The sequence below is a fragment of the Tupaia chinensis genome, unplaced genomic scaffold (assembly GCF_000334495.1).
Source record: "Tupaia chinensis unplaced genomic scaffold, TupChi_1.0 Scaffold000152_1, whole genome shotgun sequence".
Lineage (NCBI taxonomy): Eukaryota > Metazoa > Chordata > Mammalia > Scandentia > Tupaiidae > Tupaia > Tupaia belangeri.
In genome coordinates, this window is record NW_006159623.1 from 987,883 (window position 1) to 1,006,295 (window position 18,413).

General features: G+C 44.6%; 1 protein-coding gene across 2 annotated transcripts in view; it reads right to left on the bottom strand.

Annotated features, from left to right (window-relative positions):
• The window catches only part of MARCHF3 (membrane associated ring-CH-type finger 3), a 225,392-nt gene that overhangs the window by 23,828 nt on the left and 183,151 nt on the right, over nucleotides 1-18,413 (bottom strand). For both annotated transcript variants that reach the window (XM_006145534.3, XM_006145533.3), the window contains one exon: nucleotides 16,422-16,626. In XM_006145534.3, coding sequence (XP_006145596.1) covers nucleotides 16,422-16,626 — 205 coding nt within the window. The remainder of the gene's footprint in view (nucleotides 1-16,421; nucleotides 16,627-18,413) is intronic.

Here is an 18,413-nt window from a genome sequence, read left to right on the forward strand (position 1 = left end):
CCCTGGGGGGGTAGTCACAGCACACTCCCTCCTTCTCCATTCTCCTCTTGGGATTTTGGGCATGCACCCTCACACAACTGGCATGATTCTCAAGCAACTAGGTCCAGGACTCGAACTGTGAGGTTGGCCATGTGGAATCCAGTGCCTTAACCTCTACACCACTTGCTGGCCCTGAATGTCATTTCTTTAGATGGGCCTTTATAAACCACCCACACGTATTCTCACCTCAGTCGTTCTCTGTGACGACCTGTTTTATTTCCTTTATAGCTTTTATCTCTATGAGAAATAATCTTAGTTTATTCTGTGCCTTCTTCCTTAGCAGGAAAGCTCTATTAATTCTGGCCTGTCCACAGCCACCTTTCTGCTTCCTAAAATATCTAACCTGTGCTTGATAAATATTGGCTGAAGAAATAAACAAATCCTTCCAACCCAGAGGACTGCTTTGGGTAGAAGTCCGTTGACTACACTGAACTATATACATACGTAGGTACACACGTAAGCATATTTGCCCAGTGTCTTCCCATCAAATGCAGTAAGATAACTTTTGCCACACACATAAGCATAGCAGTGCCTCTGGCATTCACAGCTGTGACTTGGCTGGAGTGTAAGGCACACTTGAAGATACCCTAGAGATGCAAGACATTCCCTGGAGGATTTAGGCCAATAAGCCAATTAATGCGCTGTTATGCTCCGTGAATACTACTGTTTGTGTCTGGGACAAGACAACGGGGGTCTGACATTCTTTAAACAAATGCTACATCCGCTCACACCAATGATTTGAAACTTTCCAAGATAAGATTAGCAGTGCAGCAGAATTAGATGGCAAAATAATTTCACATATTCACTTATAACTTCAGTTACACGTAAAACGAGAATCATCTCTCTCTAATTATTTCAGATCACCACTGTGGTAGAAGCGAGGACTGCCAAATAGAGATTGCTTATCTGAAATGTGAGGAGATACTGCAGAACGAGGTGGCATATGTGATCAATGTAAAGCCAGAAACACAAGGGATAAACAACCCAGAGCGAGTAAGAACAAGAAAACAGAAATTTCCAAGAGAATTCGATAAAATGCACACTGACAAAAATAGAAATCGTTTACTTTGGGTGCAATGGATTCGTACCATGTTATCCTTTATAAGCACAAACAGCAGCCCCATCGTTCCCCTGATCCTGTTTCACTTTGGCTGTTACTGCACCCGGGCCTGCAGACCGCAAGGTCACCGGAGTCCAGTGTCCACTCTGCTGGCCTGCTGCCGAAGCCCAGGTTTCTGAACATCTGAATAATGACTTCCAGCAGGAGTACGCAATCACGGGGCAAAGAACATCAAGACTGTACCAAGCAGGAGCCCCAGTCAGAGGACTGGACCAAAGAAGAGAGTGAGATAAATGACGTATATAAGCATTAACGAATTCCTATTTGGAAACCTAGAGATGTTTAAAGAAATAGGGAGAAATAAAATCAAAACAGGTCTTCAAAATAGGGCCACACTTAGAAATCTGTGTCCCTCAAGTGTAGTGAGAATGTGAGTAAGAAAACTATCCAAGTAGAGTGTGGTGGGGAAATTTCAATGACATACAACACATGTATAAGATAGAGGATAGGAGAGACAGTCTCTCCACCACACAACACACCACTGTATCGTTTATTTCTTCTGAATGCTACCATGGTTGTATGATGAAGTACACACTTATAAATGTAATAGGTAATCTTGTGTGATCGCAAACACTTCATGTAGTGAAACCTGACTGACTGTAGAAAAGAAACAGAGTGAGAAAGGGAGAGCTGTAGGTCTGATGGTCATTCAACAGGGAGGTTGCTCAGTGAGGAGAGGCTGTACTTTCCTTGATTAAGTTCAGTGTCTGTAGGCCTCTGCTGTACAACCCATGGAGTTTTTAGAGAATTCTCTCTCTCCTTCTCTCACTTTTTTAAGAGAACTATTTTATTTAACTTTATTTACTTCTTTTATATGACCAGAGAGGGACAGAGTGAGAGAGAGAGAGGGAAAGTGAGAAAACAAGCTGCCAGGTCCGGCACTTGAACTGCGCGATCGGCCATGTGGGAGTCCAGCGCCTTAACTACCACGCCACTGTTGGGATTTTGGGCATACACATATCTGCACCCAATGTATTTTCCAGGCCTCTGTGTTCAAGACTAGAACTGTGCAGTTGGCCGTGTGGGATCCAGTCACCTTAACCACCACGCCACTGACTGGCTGCAGAGAAGACACTCTTAAGGGGGTCAAGGCCAAGAGCTCAAATGACACGAGTCATAGATCAGGGACTAACTGGCATGTACATGGGGGGAAGCAGGAGAGACTGGCTGGGTGAACACAGCTGCTGATGTGATGAAGCTCTACTCCAGTCGGGAGGGAGACACCCAGACATTTTTAGCTTGAGTGATCGTGAGACATGCACTCCCCCCAAGTGTTCCCATGGCAGAACTAAGCCAACCATGGAGGAGCCCAAGTTAATAACTAGCCCAGTCTCTGTACGTGCGCATAACGGAATCATCGGCTCTGCCTCTGGCACTAGCAAACCACATCCCCCACTGTGAGAGCCAGAGAAGTAGGTGGCTGCCCCATGGAAGAGGGCACTTGTAGTGAAGGGTTGCCATACGTAAGACATTTTAAAGGTGCAGGAGACACTTCTGAAAAATCTGTGTTCTCCTGTAGTTTACATACTTTCTAGATCAGGTCCCCGACTTAGGGTGTAAGGCTTTAGGAAACCTGTGATTTCTTTCAAACCGTATTTGAACACTGGACATCTGTGCATGTCAGGGGAGAGTGCTCAAATAGATTCCCAAACATATGTGAGGACCAGGAAAAGGGAAGAAGTACTATCCGGGAGCATTTTTCAAAACGGTCTTAAGACACAACTTGGTCCGGTCCAACCTTCGGAGCCTTGAGGACTGGCTTAATTTCTGAGAACTATTTCTCCTTGGATCCTGACCTCTACCTCCCATCCAAACACACACACAAAACCCCTAAAACTAGGGCATAAAATGGAGTTAAAAAATAATGATTTAGTTTTAGATGATGTAATGTAGTAGAATAAAGAAAGAAGCCAAATTAAATGAATGAGACTAAAGGAAGAAAAGGGCTCTTAGTAAGCAAGAATGGCAACAATTCAGATAAGACAAGAAAAAAATCAATGTAGGAATAACTTCTACAATGTAAGAATGTAAGAACTGAACAGGGTTTTGTCATGTAAGCTGTGATAAGGAGAGAGCTGAACCTAAGTGGGGGGTGGGGGGGGCCCTGGTACCTGTGCCAGTCCTCTCGTTTCTAACATGGAGATGCCTAGACTACAAACAGCACTGAAAGGCCCAGAGCGGGCACAGGGGAAGTCCTCCGTACATGACAGCCAGAAGTGGCAGCAGTAGGGGGAGTATATTAAGGCAACCGTATGTTTTCTTGAAGGAGTCAGAAATAGAAAGCATAATTACAGCAAGGACGATTAGGATACATTTCCTCTGAAAGCTGAGACTGAGGCCCAGCTGCTGGCACGCAGCAGTAATGCAAGTGTCCTGAAGGCTGGAAGCCATATGGCTGACCGTGGTTGCAGATCTCCGGGTCAACCTGAAAACTGCTGGGTGTGTGAACGGGTGCCCAGGATCGTGAGGAGCTAGAGGGCTAGGGAAAGGGGACTACAGTACCATGAGACCCCATCAAGGGTACTGCTCTCTCTGTCTCTCTCATGCATGTACTACCATTTAAAAAAAATCTGAGAGGAACCTTGAAAAAACGCTGGGGAAGGAAGCCAACAGGAAAGGACCATATACTAAAGGATTCTGTTCTATCCACATGCCCAGAACAGGCAAATCCATAGACATTGGAAATAGATTAGTGGCTGCCTAGGGCTGGGGGTGGAGTACCAGGAGGGGAGGGCTGGAGAGTAAAGGGGCGGTATCTGAGGTTCCTTTTTGGGGTGATGAAAATGTTCTCAAACAGATTGTGATGATGTTTACACAACTCTTGAAATATGCCAAGTGCCACTGAGTTGTACGTTTTAAGTGCTGAATTGTATGGTATGTGAATGGTAGGTATCTCAATAAAGTCGTCCAAAACATCTGGGATCGGAAATCCCTCGGTTCGAAAAATCTAAAGTGTCCTAGAGATTTCTCTAAAGAAACCCTCTACCTTGCATAAATTCCGTTAGGTATTTCCTTTCAGTTTGTTCCATCTCCACCTAATAGGGTGATTTTTCAGAAATATATCAGGTGTGTCTTGAAAACAGCTGAAAATGTGTATATTTTGATAAAGGAGCGACTTGTGTGTTTCCACATCGAAGCGCAGATTTTAAGCGGATGAGTCAGTGCTGAGAAGAATATGAGAGCCATTTGTGACGTCCACCTCTCATGCCTTTTCTCCCATCAGCTGCCAGCTACATCACGCAAAGATCAAGCCTTTGGAAGGAGGTGGCTTGTTAAGGAGGGCTGCATTATTTCCCAAGGTAGTGAATACTGTCCCTTCAGCTCCCAATCTCTGCTTTTACTGATTCTTCCCAGGTAGGTCTTTAAATGTCTATATACTTTATTTTACAACTTTCCTGCTGTTCCTACTTGCCAGCATTTCACATAAGCTACATAAGCCATCTTCCCTCAGAGCCCCGAAAGGCTTTGAACCTCACTGCTTAATCCTACTTTCTGTTCCTAATGGCATCACTGGAGGTGAGGTGATGATAAAATAACGAGTAGGAAATATTTTGTTTTCTTCTTTTAATCTGGCCTCAATCTTCACAAACAGATCTTTGTACATTTCCATAAGTAGCACATCTAAGAAGTAAATGTTTCTCAGTTTTCTAAACTAACAGTTTCAAAAGCTTTTTTCCCTCTATCTTGCTATCCGAGTACAACATAACTTTCCGCTCACATATCCATGGCGGTGTCAATCTATCCCTGTAACTCTGTAATAATGGATTACGAAAAGACAGTTTTATCCCAAACAATCTCACAGGGTCCCTATCTCTTCAAGAATGAAGGCAGGCCACAATGCAGCATGGTACGGAAACGTACATTCAGGAAAAATGGAGGAGGAAGGCAAAATCGGAAGACCTGACAGGAGTCTTTGCTTTCTCCAAATCTGCTAAACCTATCCAAAAAAAGTGAAGCAAAGAGTTGAGACAATTGTACAAGTAATTCAAGAAAAAAAGCCAGTGTTTTCCTTCAGGGATTGAGAAACAAGGTTTCCCAATCTAAATGATTTTGATGATGGTCTTTTTTTTGAGAGGTTTTCGCTATAGGGTACATGCACTCGCCAGACAGACAGAGAGAGACATAGAGACAGAAAGCGAGAAATCACCCCCCAGGGGGGATGGCCACGCCGCAATCCCTTCTCCTCCATTCTCTCGGGATCTTGGGCACACACACACATGTGCCCGACGTGAGTTCTAAGCCACCGAGGCCGGGATGTGAACCGCGGTCGACTACGTGGGAGTCCAGCGACATAGCCATTACGCTAACTACTGGTTCCCAATGATGGTCTTTTTAAAAAATTATTATTTTAAAATTAATTAATTAATTAATTTTGGAGAGGTTTTTGCTATAGGGCACGTGAGCTTGCCAGAAAGACAGAGAGACAGAGAGAACAGAAAGCGAGAAATCACCCCCCAGGGGGGGTGGGCATGCTGCAATCCCTTCTCCTCCATTCTCCTCTCAGGATCTTGGGCATGTACACACACACACCTGGCATGAGTTTAAGCCACTGGGCCCGGGACTCGAACCATGGTCGACTACATGGGAGTCCAGTGACATAGCCATTATGCTATCTACTGGTCCCTATTTTTAATTTATTAAGTTTTATTTATTTATTATTATTTTAAAAATCTGATCAGAGAGAGACACAGGGAGAGGGAAAGTGAGAAAGCAAGCTGCCAGGTCTGGGACTTGAACCATGGTCCACCATGTGGGAGTCCAGAGCCCCAACCACCATGCCACCTGCTGGTCCCAATAGTCTTTATTTATTTTTATTTGCCAGAGGGTTTGTGACCTCACTTCAGAGAGAGAGAGAGAGAGAGAGAAGCCTTCGGGGGTAATGGCAATAGTCCAGTCCTTCTACATTTCTCCATCTTGTTGGGATCCGGAGCACTCGCCTAGTGTGATATTCAAGTCACCAGGCTTAGGAATCGAACCATGCAGTTAGCCATGTGGGATCTGGCAGCCTTAACCACCAGGCCATGGAGCCAGTCTTGATGATAGCCTTTAAAAAATTTACCTCCCAAGTGTGTGCAGTTAGTGATTAACCTTCATAACCATTCTTTGTTTTGTTTTTGGTTTCTAAGCCAGATGGCCTGTGTACTCATCAGAGAGCGACAGAGCGATGGGGAAGGGAGAGAAAAAAGCACCCTCCAATGGGGCGTGGCCATGCTGCAATCCCTTCTCCTTTCTTTCTCCACGCTTTTGGGATTTGGGGCATTCATGCACATGTGCCCCATGTGTTTTCCAAGCTGCCGAGGACAGGGATTCCAACTGCAGTAGCTCCATGAACCACAAAGCCACAAGATCGGTCCCACTACCATTATTGAAAGGAAGGAAAAGATTCTTAACAATTTTGAGTTCACCAGGCCTTCTAATAATATCTCTCCTTCAGTAGAAATCTCAGAAGAAATTGATGGCATCAAGACTCAGTAAAATTGAAAAATGTCAAAAAAAGTCAGTAGATGAGAAGAAAAAGGAAAGAATATGTAAAGTCCCTTTGAAACTAAGAACAATTTCTCTTGCTTTTGATAGGGTAGTGTAGCAAAAGCTTTATTTTCCAACTAGACCAGATGATAAAGGGACACTGAGAAGAAATGCCACTTTGCGACCCCAGCACTTAATTTAGCATAGCTTGAGTTTGTTTGTTTGTTTGTTTTTTAAATAGAATTAATTTTTTTAAGATCAGTTTTTGGTTTAGAACAAAACTGAACAGAAAGTAGAGTTCCCACATACTCACTCCCTCTTGTCCCCCCAAAAGGTCCCACACAACCAGTAGCCCACCCCAGAGCAGTATATGAGTTACCACCCAGGATCCAACCCTGACGCACATTAGCAGCTGGACGCCATAGTTTACATGAGGGCCCACTCTTCGTGTTGTGTATTCTCTGGGTTTTGACAACTGACCACTGCAGTATCGTACCGAGTAGTTTCACTGCTCTAAAAATCCTCTTTTCTCTGCCTGTCCATCTTTCCCTTCCTACCAATGACTCCAGATTTAATACATAAATTCAATGTCAAGAGGAAATCAGGGCTTTTCTTATCTTTTTATCCTCTCCTTTGTGAAGGATATCTCATCCCTTGGAGAAGCTGGGTCTTGGTAAGGAAGCCCTCCGTTGTGTATGTGCACGCATGCGTGACAATGAACGAACGACAGAAAATACTTCAGAGCCATGAAGGAAGAAGCTGGAAGGCGTGGTCTAAATGTTTGTGTCCTCCAACATGTGGAATCCTAACCCCCAAGGTCATGGCATTAGGAGGTGGAGCTTTGGGAGGCAACTAAGTTATGAGTTGAGGCCTTCATAATTAGGATTATTGTCCTTGTAAAAGGGACCCCAGAGAGCTCCCTTGCCCCTTCCACCATGTGGGGACATGGAGAGAGTTGGGCAGTCTGCAGCTCAAAAGGGGGCCCTCACCAGAACCTGACCACGTTGGCACCCTGATCTTGAACTTCCAGAATATGAGAATAATGCTGTGTTGTTATAAGCCACCCAATTTATAGTATCTTGTTAAAGTAGCCCGGCAGACTAGGACACCAGGGATGGCAGAGAGAAAGAAGATGGACTGTGGAGCCCGAGGCACCTGGACTTGTCTGCCTTCTCCGCTTACTAGCTCTGAAGCTGAGTGTTTAAGATCTCTGAAGTGAGACCTTCTGTCTCTGAGTCACAGCTTCCTTATGTACAAAACGGAATAATATTTTTGTTACTGTAGGGATAGCTGAGATATAAACTCTAGTTAATTAATGTCATGGCTGGCAGTCAAGATCCATGCCTCCTTTGGAAAATGAAGTTCTCAGCACAAATGGGAATAGCAGGGCATCACTCAACGAAGAAACCACCACTCAGCTGCTGCCTAACTGTGGACAGGGCTCCACTTTGCTCTTTCACATATGACTGACTGTGAGGCAGCAGTGAGCTATGACCATGTGTGCTGGGATTGCTCACCCTATTCCACAGCGCTGTTTAAAATGGGGTCTCTTTCTCTGGAGTTAAAAATCATTGTCCACACTTAATACTGGAGAGGCACGTGGGGGGCTGGCAGAAGTCTGAGCAGGGAGCATTATACATACTCTGCAGCTCTGCTTCTGAATCTGCATCGGGACTCCTGTAATTTATGTCTAACTTTGGTTGCCTCGTACCCTGCACGGGGCCATTTCTGAGAGTTCATTGTGCCTTGTTATCTCAGTAGAACATCAGAGAAGGATGATGACCAGCTCTGGTCATTCAGTGACATTCCACTGCTCCTCGCAGGCTCCCCTTCTCTCAAAGCTCTCCTGCCAGTGGCCCAGGGACACTTCCACCTCCACCACCACTTCTAACTCCCATGTAAGAACTTCTAATTGTCTGCCCACCTTTCAAAGAAGTGAATCCCTTGGCAGTCAACATGTGTTGTACTACTTGTTCTTACATTTGGAGTTGGCTGAAAGATGATCTGTCTCATTTTGTTGACTTTCTCTCATTCTTGGCCCAGATGTGCTTAAGAAAAACCTGGCTGAATGTTACTCTCATATTTGAGAATCCTTAAAGATGAGTTAGTGAAGATGACAGATGTTTACTCCTTGTCCCACAGAGGCTGACCTTTGAGAGGTACATCACTGACAAAACGCTAATATTTGTTAATTCTGGGTAGTGGGTATGTGCTGTTTGTTACATTATTCTTTGGCCTCCTCTGAACTTTAAAAACATTACTTATTGAGACCAGCAGTTAGCGTAATGGCTACGTCGCTGGACTCCCACGTAGTCGACTGTGGTTTGAGTCCCAGACCCCGGTGGCTTAAACTCAAGCCGGGTGTGTGTGTGTGCGTGTCTAAGATCCCGAGGGGAGAATGGAGGAGAAGGGATTGAGGCGTGGTCATCTCCCCAGGGGGTGATTTCTTGCTTTCTGTCTTTCTGTCTCTGTCTGGCAAATGCACATGCCCTATAGCAAAAACCTCTCCAAAAAAAAAATTACTTATTTTATTATTATTATTTTTTAAAAGTTTGCTATAGGGCATGTGTGCTCACCAGAGAGAGACAGAGAGAGAAAAAGTGATAAAGTCAGGCACCAGTCTCGACTCGAACCACAGTGAGCCACGTGGGAGTCCAGTGCCTTAACCACCACGTCACCTGCTGGCCCCCACCTCTGTATTTTTAAAAACAGAATATTTTTAAAACACGATTTAGAATACTTAAAATTAAAAAGTTGTGTGAAACGATTCTTGTCTCTGCTTATAGATGAAGGGTGTAGCCACTAGGGTTGAAAAGGTCCTCTTGAGAATGTGGATTCTACTGTGTATTTCAACCCAAATTCACCGCAGTTAGAGATAACAGGAGCTGGTCATGCAATTCCTCTTCTGCATGCAGCTAGATTTCCCCTCCAGATTAGTCTCCTACCATAGGCACGGAGCACTTCGCGCACTTCCATCTGGCTCGGCCATGTGAACACTTCGGTTGGCTTGCCTTTTTAATGAAGTGATTTTTAATGAAGCAAGCTGTGAATTTAATAGATACCTTAAAACAGCTTTTGTAACTAAGCTTTAAGTAATGAAGCAACTGCCAAATTAGTCACCAAAACCGAGAGAGAAATTCAAGGCTGAGCAACTGCAGCACCAGGCTTGCTGGTGTTCAGATATCAGCCGCGTCATCTCAACTGCTGGCACGAAGGACGGTGCCCCAAGTCCATGTGGTGAAGGATGGTCTGATAGGTGGCCCACCCAGTGACCAGGTCAGAGGTCAAGGAAGTGCTTGGCCCAGACTAGAGTATACTCAAGTGCTAGGTATTAAAACCATGGTTAAGCTCACCATTACCCATATTGGCACATGGAGCCTTAGAGGTTGATTTACCTTGTGGTTTTGAATCAGTCATGTCAGCTCACCTATCACATAGGAGCAATAGGAAGGAGAGCATTAGTTTCAGTTCATGATACCGAAAGAAAGCTACTGGTAGGAAGAAATGCACATAGTATTAGAGAACTCTTTTGAAGGTGGGAGAAATCACCCAGTCCTGGAACCGCAAACGTACAGGGTAGGCAGGAAAAGTAAGATGGCGAAGAAGGCTGGTGGCAGCAAGAGCCAAGGGCTAGAGAAACTGAAGAGTACACAACCTATCTAACAGCATTCGGGATCCTCATTAGGAAAAAATGGATCGATTCAGTAAAATGCACCTTTCAGGTGCTATGATTACGGTCTAGCCACTGCTCACCAGGCTGCGCACACAGATAGAATGAAAAAGGAGCCTGTCTGCCTTCTCAACAGGAAGGAGACAGTGTCCTACACCTGTCAGTCTCCTCCAATCAGTTTATGTCCCCTATGGAGTAATTCTCTAATTACTCCAGTGCTACAAGTGTTTGTTGATGAAACGGGATACTCTGAAACAAAAAGCTCATGTTTTTACTTAAATGAGTATTAAATATCGTATCAAAACAAAGTATCTGTGACAGTAAAAGTCCAGCAATGTTCCTAAGTCCTACATATATATTTAATTAATTATTTTTTTAAGAGAGAATTTTGTTATAGGGTGAGAGTGCTTGCTGGAGAGATAGGGAGAGACAGAAAGTGAGAAATCAACCCTTGGGGGGATTGCCACAGTACAGTCCCTTCTCCATTCTCCTCTCGCACCCACACACACATACCACACACAGTCAACTATATGGGAGTCCATTACGCCATCTGCTGGTGTATATATATATATATGTCACCATGACATTCTTCTATGCAAAAATTTTCCTGATGACACAATATATACATACATACATATGTATACACACACACGCACACACACACACACACACACACACTTATATATACATGTTAGGAGTTAAATGAAGTTTTAAATAGCAAGTGCTATTAAATAGCAAGTGCCAAGGTAGAAAGGTTTCTCCACAGCAGTTCAACTGGTCCCTGCAAGGTAGCTGGAGAATACACAGAACCCAGGGCATACTTTAAAGTCATTTTCCTCCAGTCACTTAATATTTTTTTAAAAAAATCATAAATAAAAAAGTTTGAAAAAACCCTCAATCCTCATCTCCTTAGCTTTACATCCCATTATTCTGGGTAACTGATATGTGTGAAAACACTCTCGGTTTCAATTTAGTTAAACCTCTGACTCACAGGGAGCAGCTTTTGAATTGTTCATACAATTCTTATCAATCAGCTGGGTCTGTGTAAGAGAAATAGGAATATGAAAACCTAATCACTCCCTCTGAAAAATCACCCTGTCACCTTGATCAGGAGAGGATCAGATCGGAGAAAGCCTTTCCTCCAGTTTTCCGCCATTCCCTGCTGTTTCATTTTAATCACAACATTGTTGAGCAGATCTGTAACTCCAGGAGTTTTTCGAGCAAGGGTGGATGTTACGGAAGCCTAGCGGTGAGTACCCACTGCTGCTAGAAACTGATGTAACAAACACATTGTTTGCATGAAGTTGGCTTCCTTAGCCAACTGGTCAACCGGAAATGCAATCATGGCAATAGGCTGGAGTCAAGGCACGCATTTTGGTGAACAAGTCACCATATTTTTTCTGGCTTGCTGTATTTTATTTACCCTTTGTTATAAAAGGAAGGTATCAGAGTTCAACTTACTGACAGAAATGAGGAAAACTAAAAAGGAGCAGGAAAAAGACCATAAAACCACCCGGACTAGTCATTCAGTGAATCCTTTTATGGTTAGTGGGTATCTCCTTACTGTGTTCTATTGGGTCGTTATTCTTGGGGATGATTCATCTTACAAATTGCCACTGGGCACTGTTTCCATCATCAACAAAAGATATAGAGCCTTCATGAGAGAAGCGCTCGTTCTGGTGTATAAAATGTATGCGTGTCATATCTCTTCTTCCTTTTAAAGCTATGCACATTTTGAATGCTCTCCTTGTAAGCTCTGCATGACTGGTCACAGACCTTAGGAGATTTGCATTAACTGAACAAGAGTGGAAATTCACCTACATTTGATTAAGCCAGGTGATTGCAATGGAGCTCTCCTGGGTTGAACGCAGCTCCTGTTGTACTGGCTTATTATTATTATTATTTTTTTTTAGAGAGGTTTTTGCTATAGGGTGCATGCGCTCGCCAGAAAGACAGAGAGGGACAGAGAGACAGAAAGCGCGAAATCACCCCCGGGGGGGATGGTCATGCCGTAATTCCTTCTCCTCCATTCTCCTCTCGGGATCTTGGGTACGCATGCACACACACCCGGCGTGAGTTTAAGCCACCAGGTCCGAGACTTGAACTGTGGTTGACTACATGAGAGTCTAGTGACATAGCCATTACGCCAACTACTGGTCCCTGTACTGGCTTATTTTGCACTAAAAAAATAAATAAATAAGTAAAATTAGGGTATAAAATTTGCAGCGTACCTACCAAAAGAGACTAAAAGTCTTGCCATGTCGATAGGTAAGGAGACAGGTAAGTCGACAGAGAGACAGACATACAAAATCAACTTAATGTAGCATAAATTACATATCACATACCCACGTTACATACAGAATACACTTTTTTTCTTTTTTTGCACAAGAACTTTTACTTCTATGGAGATCAAAAGATGGTATGGAGACCTCCTTGCTCACTCTCTTCCACAGTGGAGCTCAGAAAAACTGAGCCACACTACACAGATGGTCACACAGATGGTCAGTGGCAAAGGAGGGAGGGGGTGCCCAGTTTGGAGGTCCCAATAAAAATCAGCCCATTGATTTGGTTATTATGAGCAGAAACTCACCCTTGCTGGGGGAAGGAAAAAAGGGCTGCGTGCAGCAATTAGCAATGAACATCCAGCTGCTGGCTGCAGAGCACAGAGAAGGAAGCCAAGGAGCAATGTCTTAGAAGAGTGTAAAGAGAGATGGAGGGTTATGTGGAACGCAGGTCCGAGAGGGTTTGCTGAAAAGTGGAAATCCGAGGTATTAAAGTAATTCCAACTAATGTGAGCGTCTACATGCTGACAAATAAAATTTACAAATGGCTTTTTAAACTGCTTCCTCTAGCAACAAGAGCTGTTATTGTCACATCGATTTTGAAATTAAACGTTATGGAATTTTCTGGCTTTAATGAGAAGGCAGATCCAACTGGTAAACAAAGTAATGATTAAAGCAATTAAAAGAGTAAAAATGAGAAATAAAGTAACAATACTCCTAATCCTTAACCCAAATAGGCAGGTTTTGCTGACTTACAAAAGAAAAAAGAAAGAAAAAAGATACATGTTCTAGAGGTGAAAATACTGAGGAGGTCACTCACCACGAGGAAACCTGCCCTTCAGTAAGAGGCAAAAAGTCAATTAGTAATGTCATTTGTTTAAAAATCTGCTCGCACCTGGTTCTCATTTATCCTCCAGCTGAGAAACCAAAGACAACTTCTTTTTATTGCTTGTGGTCAAATAGCAAGTTCATTTCGCCATGGGATGATCAAACGGCCGGCCTCCCCCAGCCTGAGAGGGTTGCCTTTCACTTTCAACTTGTTCAATCATCATTAACTCTGAAAATTGTCACATTCCATTTGTGCAATGAAAATTTCACCACTGGGGACCGTTTGGGTGAAGTTTTTGTAGGCGAGGCCCTAAATCTTGTGGAGCACCTCACACGTTCTCAAGGTCATTTGCCTTGTTTCCTTTTGTGTATGTGTGTGTGTGTGTGTGTGTGTGTGCATGTGTGCATGTGTGTGTGTGCGTGCGTGCCTGTGTGGCCATAATAGTGTGTGTGGGAGAGTGGGTGTTTCAGACGGGATCTCGCTATGTCACAATGCTCCTGCCTTTTCCAAGATTCTGGAGTCTGTCTATGGCCTGACATTGACAACTTGAAGAGGCATCTGTGTGTGAATACCTGTTACCCTTTCTGAGTCAGAGAGGGATTACTGGGTGATTCGGCACATGTCTTATCTGAGAAGAACCAAGCTGTGTGCACGTGTGTGTGCAAATCCACACATGCACATATATACTTGGTAAAAATCCCAAGCAACAGTAAACGTCTTCTTTACTGGGGAAATATTAGTAAAGAAGTCCCGATGGATCCCATTTAAAAGCAGGGTTCCCAGGACCATCAGATGGTGTAATGAGTAGGTTGCTAGACCCCCATGTAGTTGACTTCGGTTTGAGTTCTGGACCTGGAGGCTTAAAACTCATGCTGGGCACATATGCGTGCATGCCCAAAATCCTGAGAGGAGAATGGAGGAGAAGAGATTGGCCATCCCCTCTATGGGTGATTTCTCACTTTCTGTCTCTCTGGAGAGTGCACATGCCCTATAGCAAAAATCTCTCTTAAGAACAATTTAAAAAGCGAGGTTTCTTCCCTGAGAAGCCAGCTTCCCTGGATAACCTGGAATATCCCACTGAGGATGTTCTAGAAAGCTCCTGAAAAGAAGAACTAGGCTTCTTTTTACTTTCGCCACAGGACTTAAGAAATCATCCTCTCTGCTCATTATTTAATATTTCCCCCTCTACAGGGAAGTGCTGAAATGTTAAATCCCACTGATTATGGCACAGTGCCAAATTCCTGACAGGCACAGTACAAATATGAATTCCTGAAAGTGGAAGTCAAGCAGCAAGATGGCTAAATTAAGAGGTCACTGGATCCAGGGTTTTAAGGAAACCATGGAATCTCTCAGGCAAGTCACATTTTGTGCCATTTGGCAAGTGAGTCGGCCCTTTTTATGGGTCCTGACTGCATTTTCAAGGCCAAAAGCAAGAGTACGTGTATACGGTGCTCTTCAGGGCCCAAGTGCTGGCCACTAACACGCTTGGTAAATAGTATGCGAGAAGGATTTCCTGATTTCCAGCTCCAGTGTTAATTGCGGGGTTTCACTGGGTGAGCTGCCGAAGTAAGAAGGTTATCACTAAGTCCGGGTTATAGACACAAGGTCTTGATCCGTTTCAGCTATTTCTGGCTCATAAAATATTGGAATATTTATTGCTGCCAATATCCAATGTTTAATTGAATAGTAGAATTTCAGAGCAGGAGAAAGGGCAGAAAATGTCTCATGATTTTTTTCCCAGTTCCTCCAGCTAATAATACCCGATCAGACCCTGGGTCTAAACATGATCACGTGCCTCCTGAAACATGTCCAGTTCCTCCAGCTAATACCCGATCAGACCCTGGATCTAAACATGATCACGTGCCTCCTGAAACATGACAGAGAATGCCCTGCTGTTTTAATGGCTCAGTTGATAGCACCACCTTTTTCTGGTTGTTGTTTCAAAGATCTATTTATTTATTTAATTTTAGTTGTTATTATTATTTATTTTTAAAATTTGACTGGAGAGAGACAGAGAGAGTGAGAAAGCAAGCCACCAGGTTTGGGACTCAAATGGCAATCAGTCATGTGGTAGTCCAGTGCCTTAACCACCATGCCACCTGCAGGCCCTGACAGCACCATCTTTTTTTTTTTAAAGAGAGATTTTTGGTATAGGGTGCATACACTCACAAGAGAGACAGAAAGTGAGAAATCAACCCCCCCCCTGGGGGGGGATAGCCATACAACAATCCCTTCTCCTCCATTCTCTTCTCAGGATTTTGGGCATGCACGCACACACGCCAGGCGTGAGTTTTAAGCCACTGGGTCCAGGACTCAAACCATGGTTGATTACAGGGGAGTCCAGTGACGTAACCATTATGCTATCTGCTGGTCTTCAGCACCACCTTTTAAGAAGAGATTCTCATATAAGGTTATTAGCTGAAAAAACTGCAAAATTTCCCAGGAGAGATATTTGTATTCAAACATTTGCCTATGTCCCCTGTGTTCTTCAAAGTGTTCTATAAATATTGACTCCTTTCATCCTTACAGTAGTAATTCCAAGAGGTGATGTAACTTACCCAAGGTCACAGAACCCAAGAAGTCTAGATCTGTATTCATTATACCATGTGGCTGTATTTTCCATGACGACCTCTCAGGATGTGAAACCCATTTATCTGTTGCTTCGACTGGGCAGATGGTGCACAGGGAAAAGGGTTTCATGGGATTGAAAAATGAGGATCAAGTCTCCAAATGTCTCCTTTCTCCTTGCACTGACTTCTTCTCCTCTCTTGCCTCCTCCACTGTGGAGGTCATCCTTCTACCGCTGGCTCCTGAGCTCGCTCACTAGCGTCCCTCCATGTGTCTGTCTGTCTACATATTTCTCTCCCTGAGACACACACACACACACATGGGCACACACACGCACAGCCATTACTGTGCTTCAGGGAAGCTGCGCAGGGTTTGTGGTCCAGGCATAAAACCAGACATCATGTGCTCATTAGAGCTGAGTTTTCGGGACGTGCCCCACTTACTGACCTCCACCAACGGCCTGGGTTTGCGCTCGACTGCAAACCTGAAGTGGCAGAGCTCACAGTAGCTGGTGTTTGAGGACGACAGCCAGTGCTCCAGGCAGCTCCGATGAATTGTCCCCAAGGTCCCCGTACATTCACATGGAGAGAGCAAGTCCTCTTGGCTGCTGCCCTCATGGCAGATCCTGCACATCGGCCGGTCATTGAAGGGGCTGCAAGAGAAGGAGGGGCACCTGCTGGTCACTGGCCTGGAAGGCGCTGCCACACGGACGTCCTCTAGCTCGGCGTCCTTTGGGCCCTTCCCAGTGGCAGCTGATCAGAATAAACACCTGCTCTAAGACCCCTTACAGATCTAAGCTTGACCTTGGCAGTGCGGCCAGCAGTGCCAGGCCACTCCAGGGCACTCTGGCCTTCTTCTTTTGCCAATACAAGGAAATAGGGGGTGGCCAATATCAAAGTAGATGGGTATGGCCCAGGGCCAAAAGGGAGTGAAAATAGCAACGTGCTACTTTTGCCTTAGAACACAGATGTAGTTCAGGCAAACTCCAAATCAAAAACTAAAAACCATGCCTCACCATTAAGAATAGAAATTGTTTTGAAGTGACACCAATTGTAGTTTCGAGACAAACTGCATCTTTTGAACCAGGCTAGGAGACTTTTGTATACCCGGAGGCTCCTTTCTTTTCTCCTTTCAATAGGGTAGGAGAATGAGAAGGGGAAGTAAACCCGCTACCGACCCCGAGGCCTCCAGAGCACAAAGCTGAGTGGCGAATGGGGCTTTGAGTTTTCATGGGATGCCAAGAACAATAAACTGAGAACGAGTAATGAATCTGTCCTCCTGAGGTGGCTTCTGTCTGGAGTTCTGTCTTCAGTTGGGAAAACCCACTCCTGCATTCTTGGGAAGGCAGCACAGGACAGTTAGTGGCTCACGAGCGAGGTGTGCAATCCAGCTGCTAGGGCTCGAACCCCAGCTCTGCTGCTTACCAGCTGGCTAACTTTGGGCAAGTAACTTCATCATCCTGTACCTTAGTCTCCTCAGCTCTAAAATGGGCACAAGCAATGGTGTCTTCCTCATAGGGTGACTGCGAGGATGAGAAAAGATAGTCCAGATTGGTTTAGGATAGGGAACAGCACACAGAAAATGGCTAGTTAATGTGAGCTGCTGACACTTGTGAAAAAACTTAGGCCAAGGAAAAGCAAATAACAGCCCTCACCCTGTCAGTCAGTGGCCAGTAGAAAGAACAAACGTTCTCATCTCGCAATGGGTGCCATCTCCCTCTCTGATCAATGTCTTATGTTGTTTGTGCTGTTCTTTGCTGGGCATTAGATTTTTATCATGTATTTGTTTATTAAAAAATGTACCAGTGGGTGTGTGTACTCACCAGGGGAAGAGACAGAGACAGAGACGGAGAGGGAGAGAGAGAGGGAGAGGGAGAAAGCACCTCAATGAGGTGTAGTCATGTAATCCCTTCCCCTTTGTTTCTCCACCTTGTCGGGACTTTGGGCATGCATGCACATGTGCCCCGTGTGAGCTTTCAGGCCACAAGGGCTGGGATCTGAACTGACAAGCGGTCATGTGCGATCTGGTTGTCTTAACCACTAGGTCACAGATTGGGTCTGGGCATTCGATTGTAAACTATAGTCAATGACATCCTGGTCGATGACGGACTGCCTAGATGTACTACGGTGGTCTCGGAAGGAGCATGTGGGTAGATCCCGTAGCCGAGTGTGCAGGAGCTCTATGATCCAGGCTGTGTAAGTGCCTTCTAGGTGCTGACACCGAGTGGAATCAGCTGTGCATGCATTTCCCTGAACTCCTACCACTGTGCTGCACACGGCTGTGTATCAGCCCAACGACCCGTCTATGTGCTCTCCCCGCCTTTCCCCAAGTCTTCCAATCGTGATAGAGACCCAGGCCCAGGTTCCACCTCTCTCTCTTCATTAATTAAGATCATCTTTTTATTAATTAATTTGTTCTTTATTTATGACAGACCAGAGC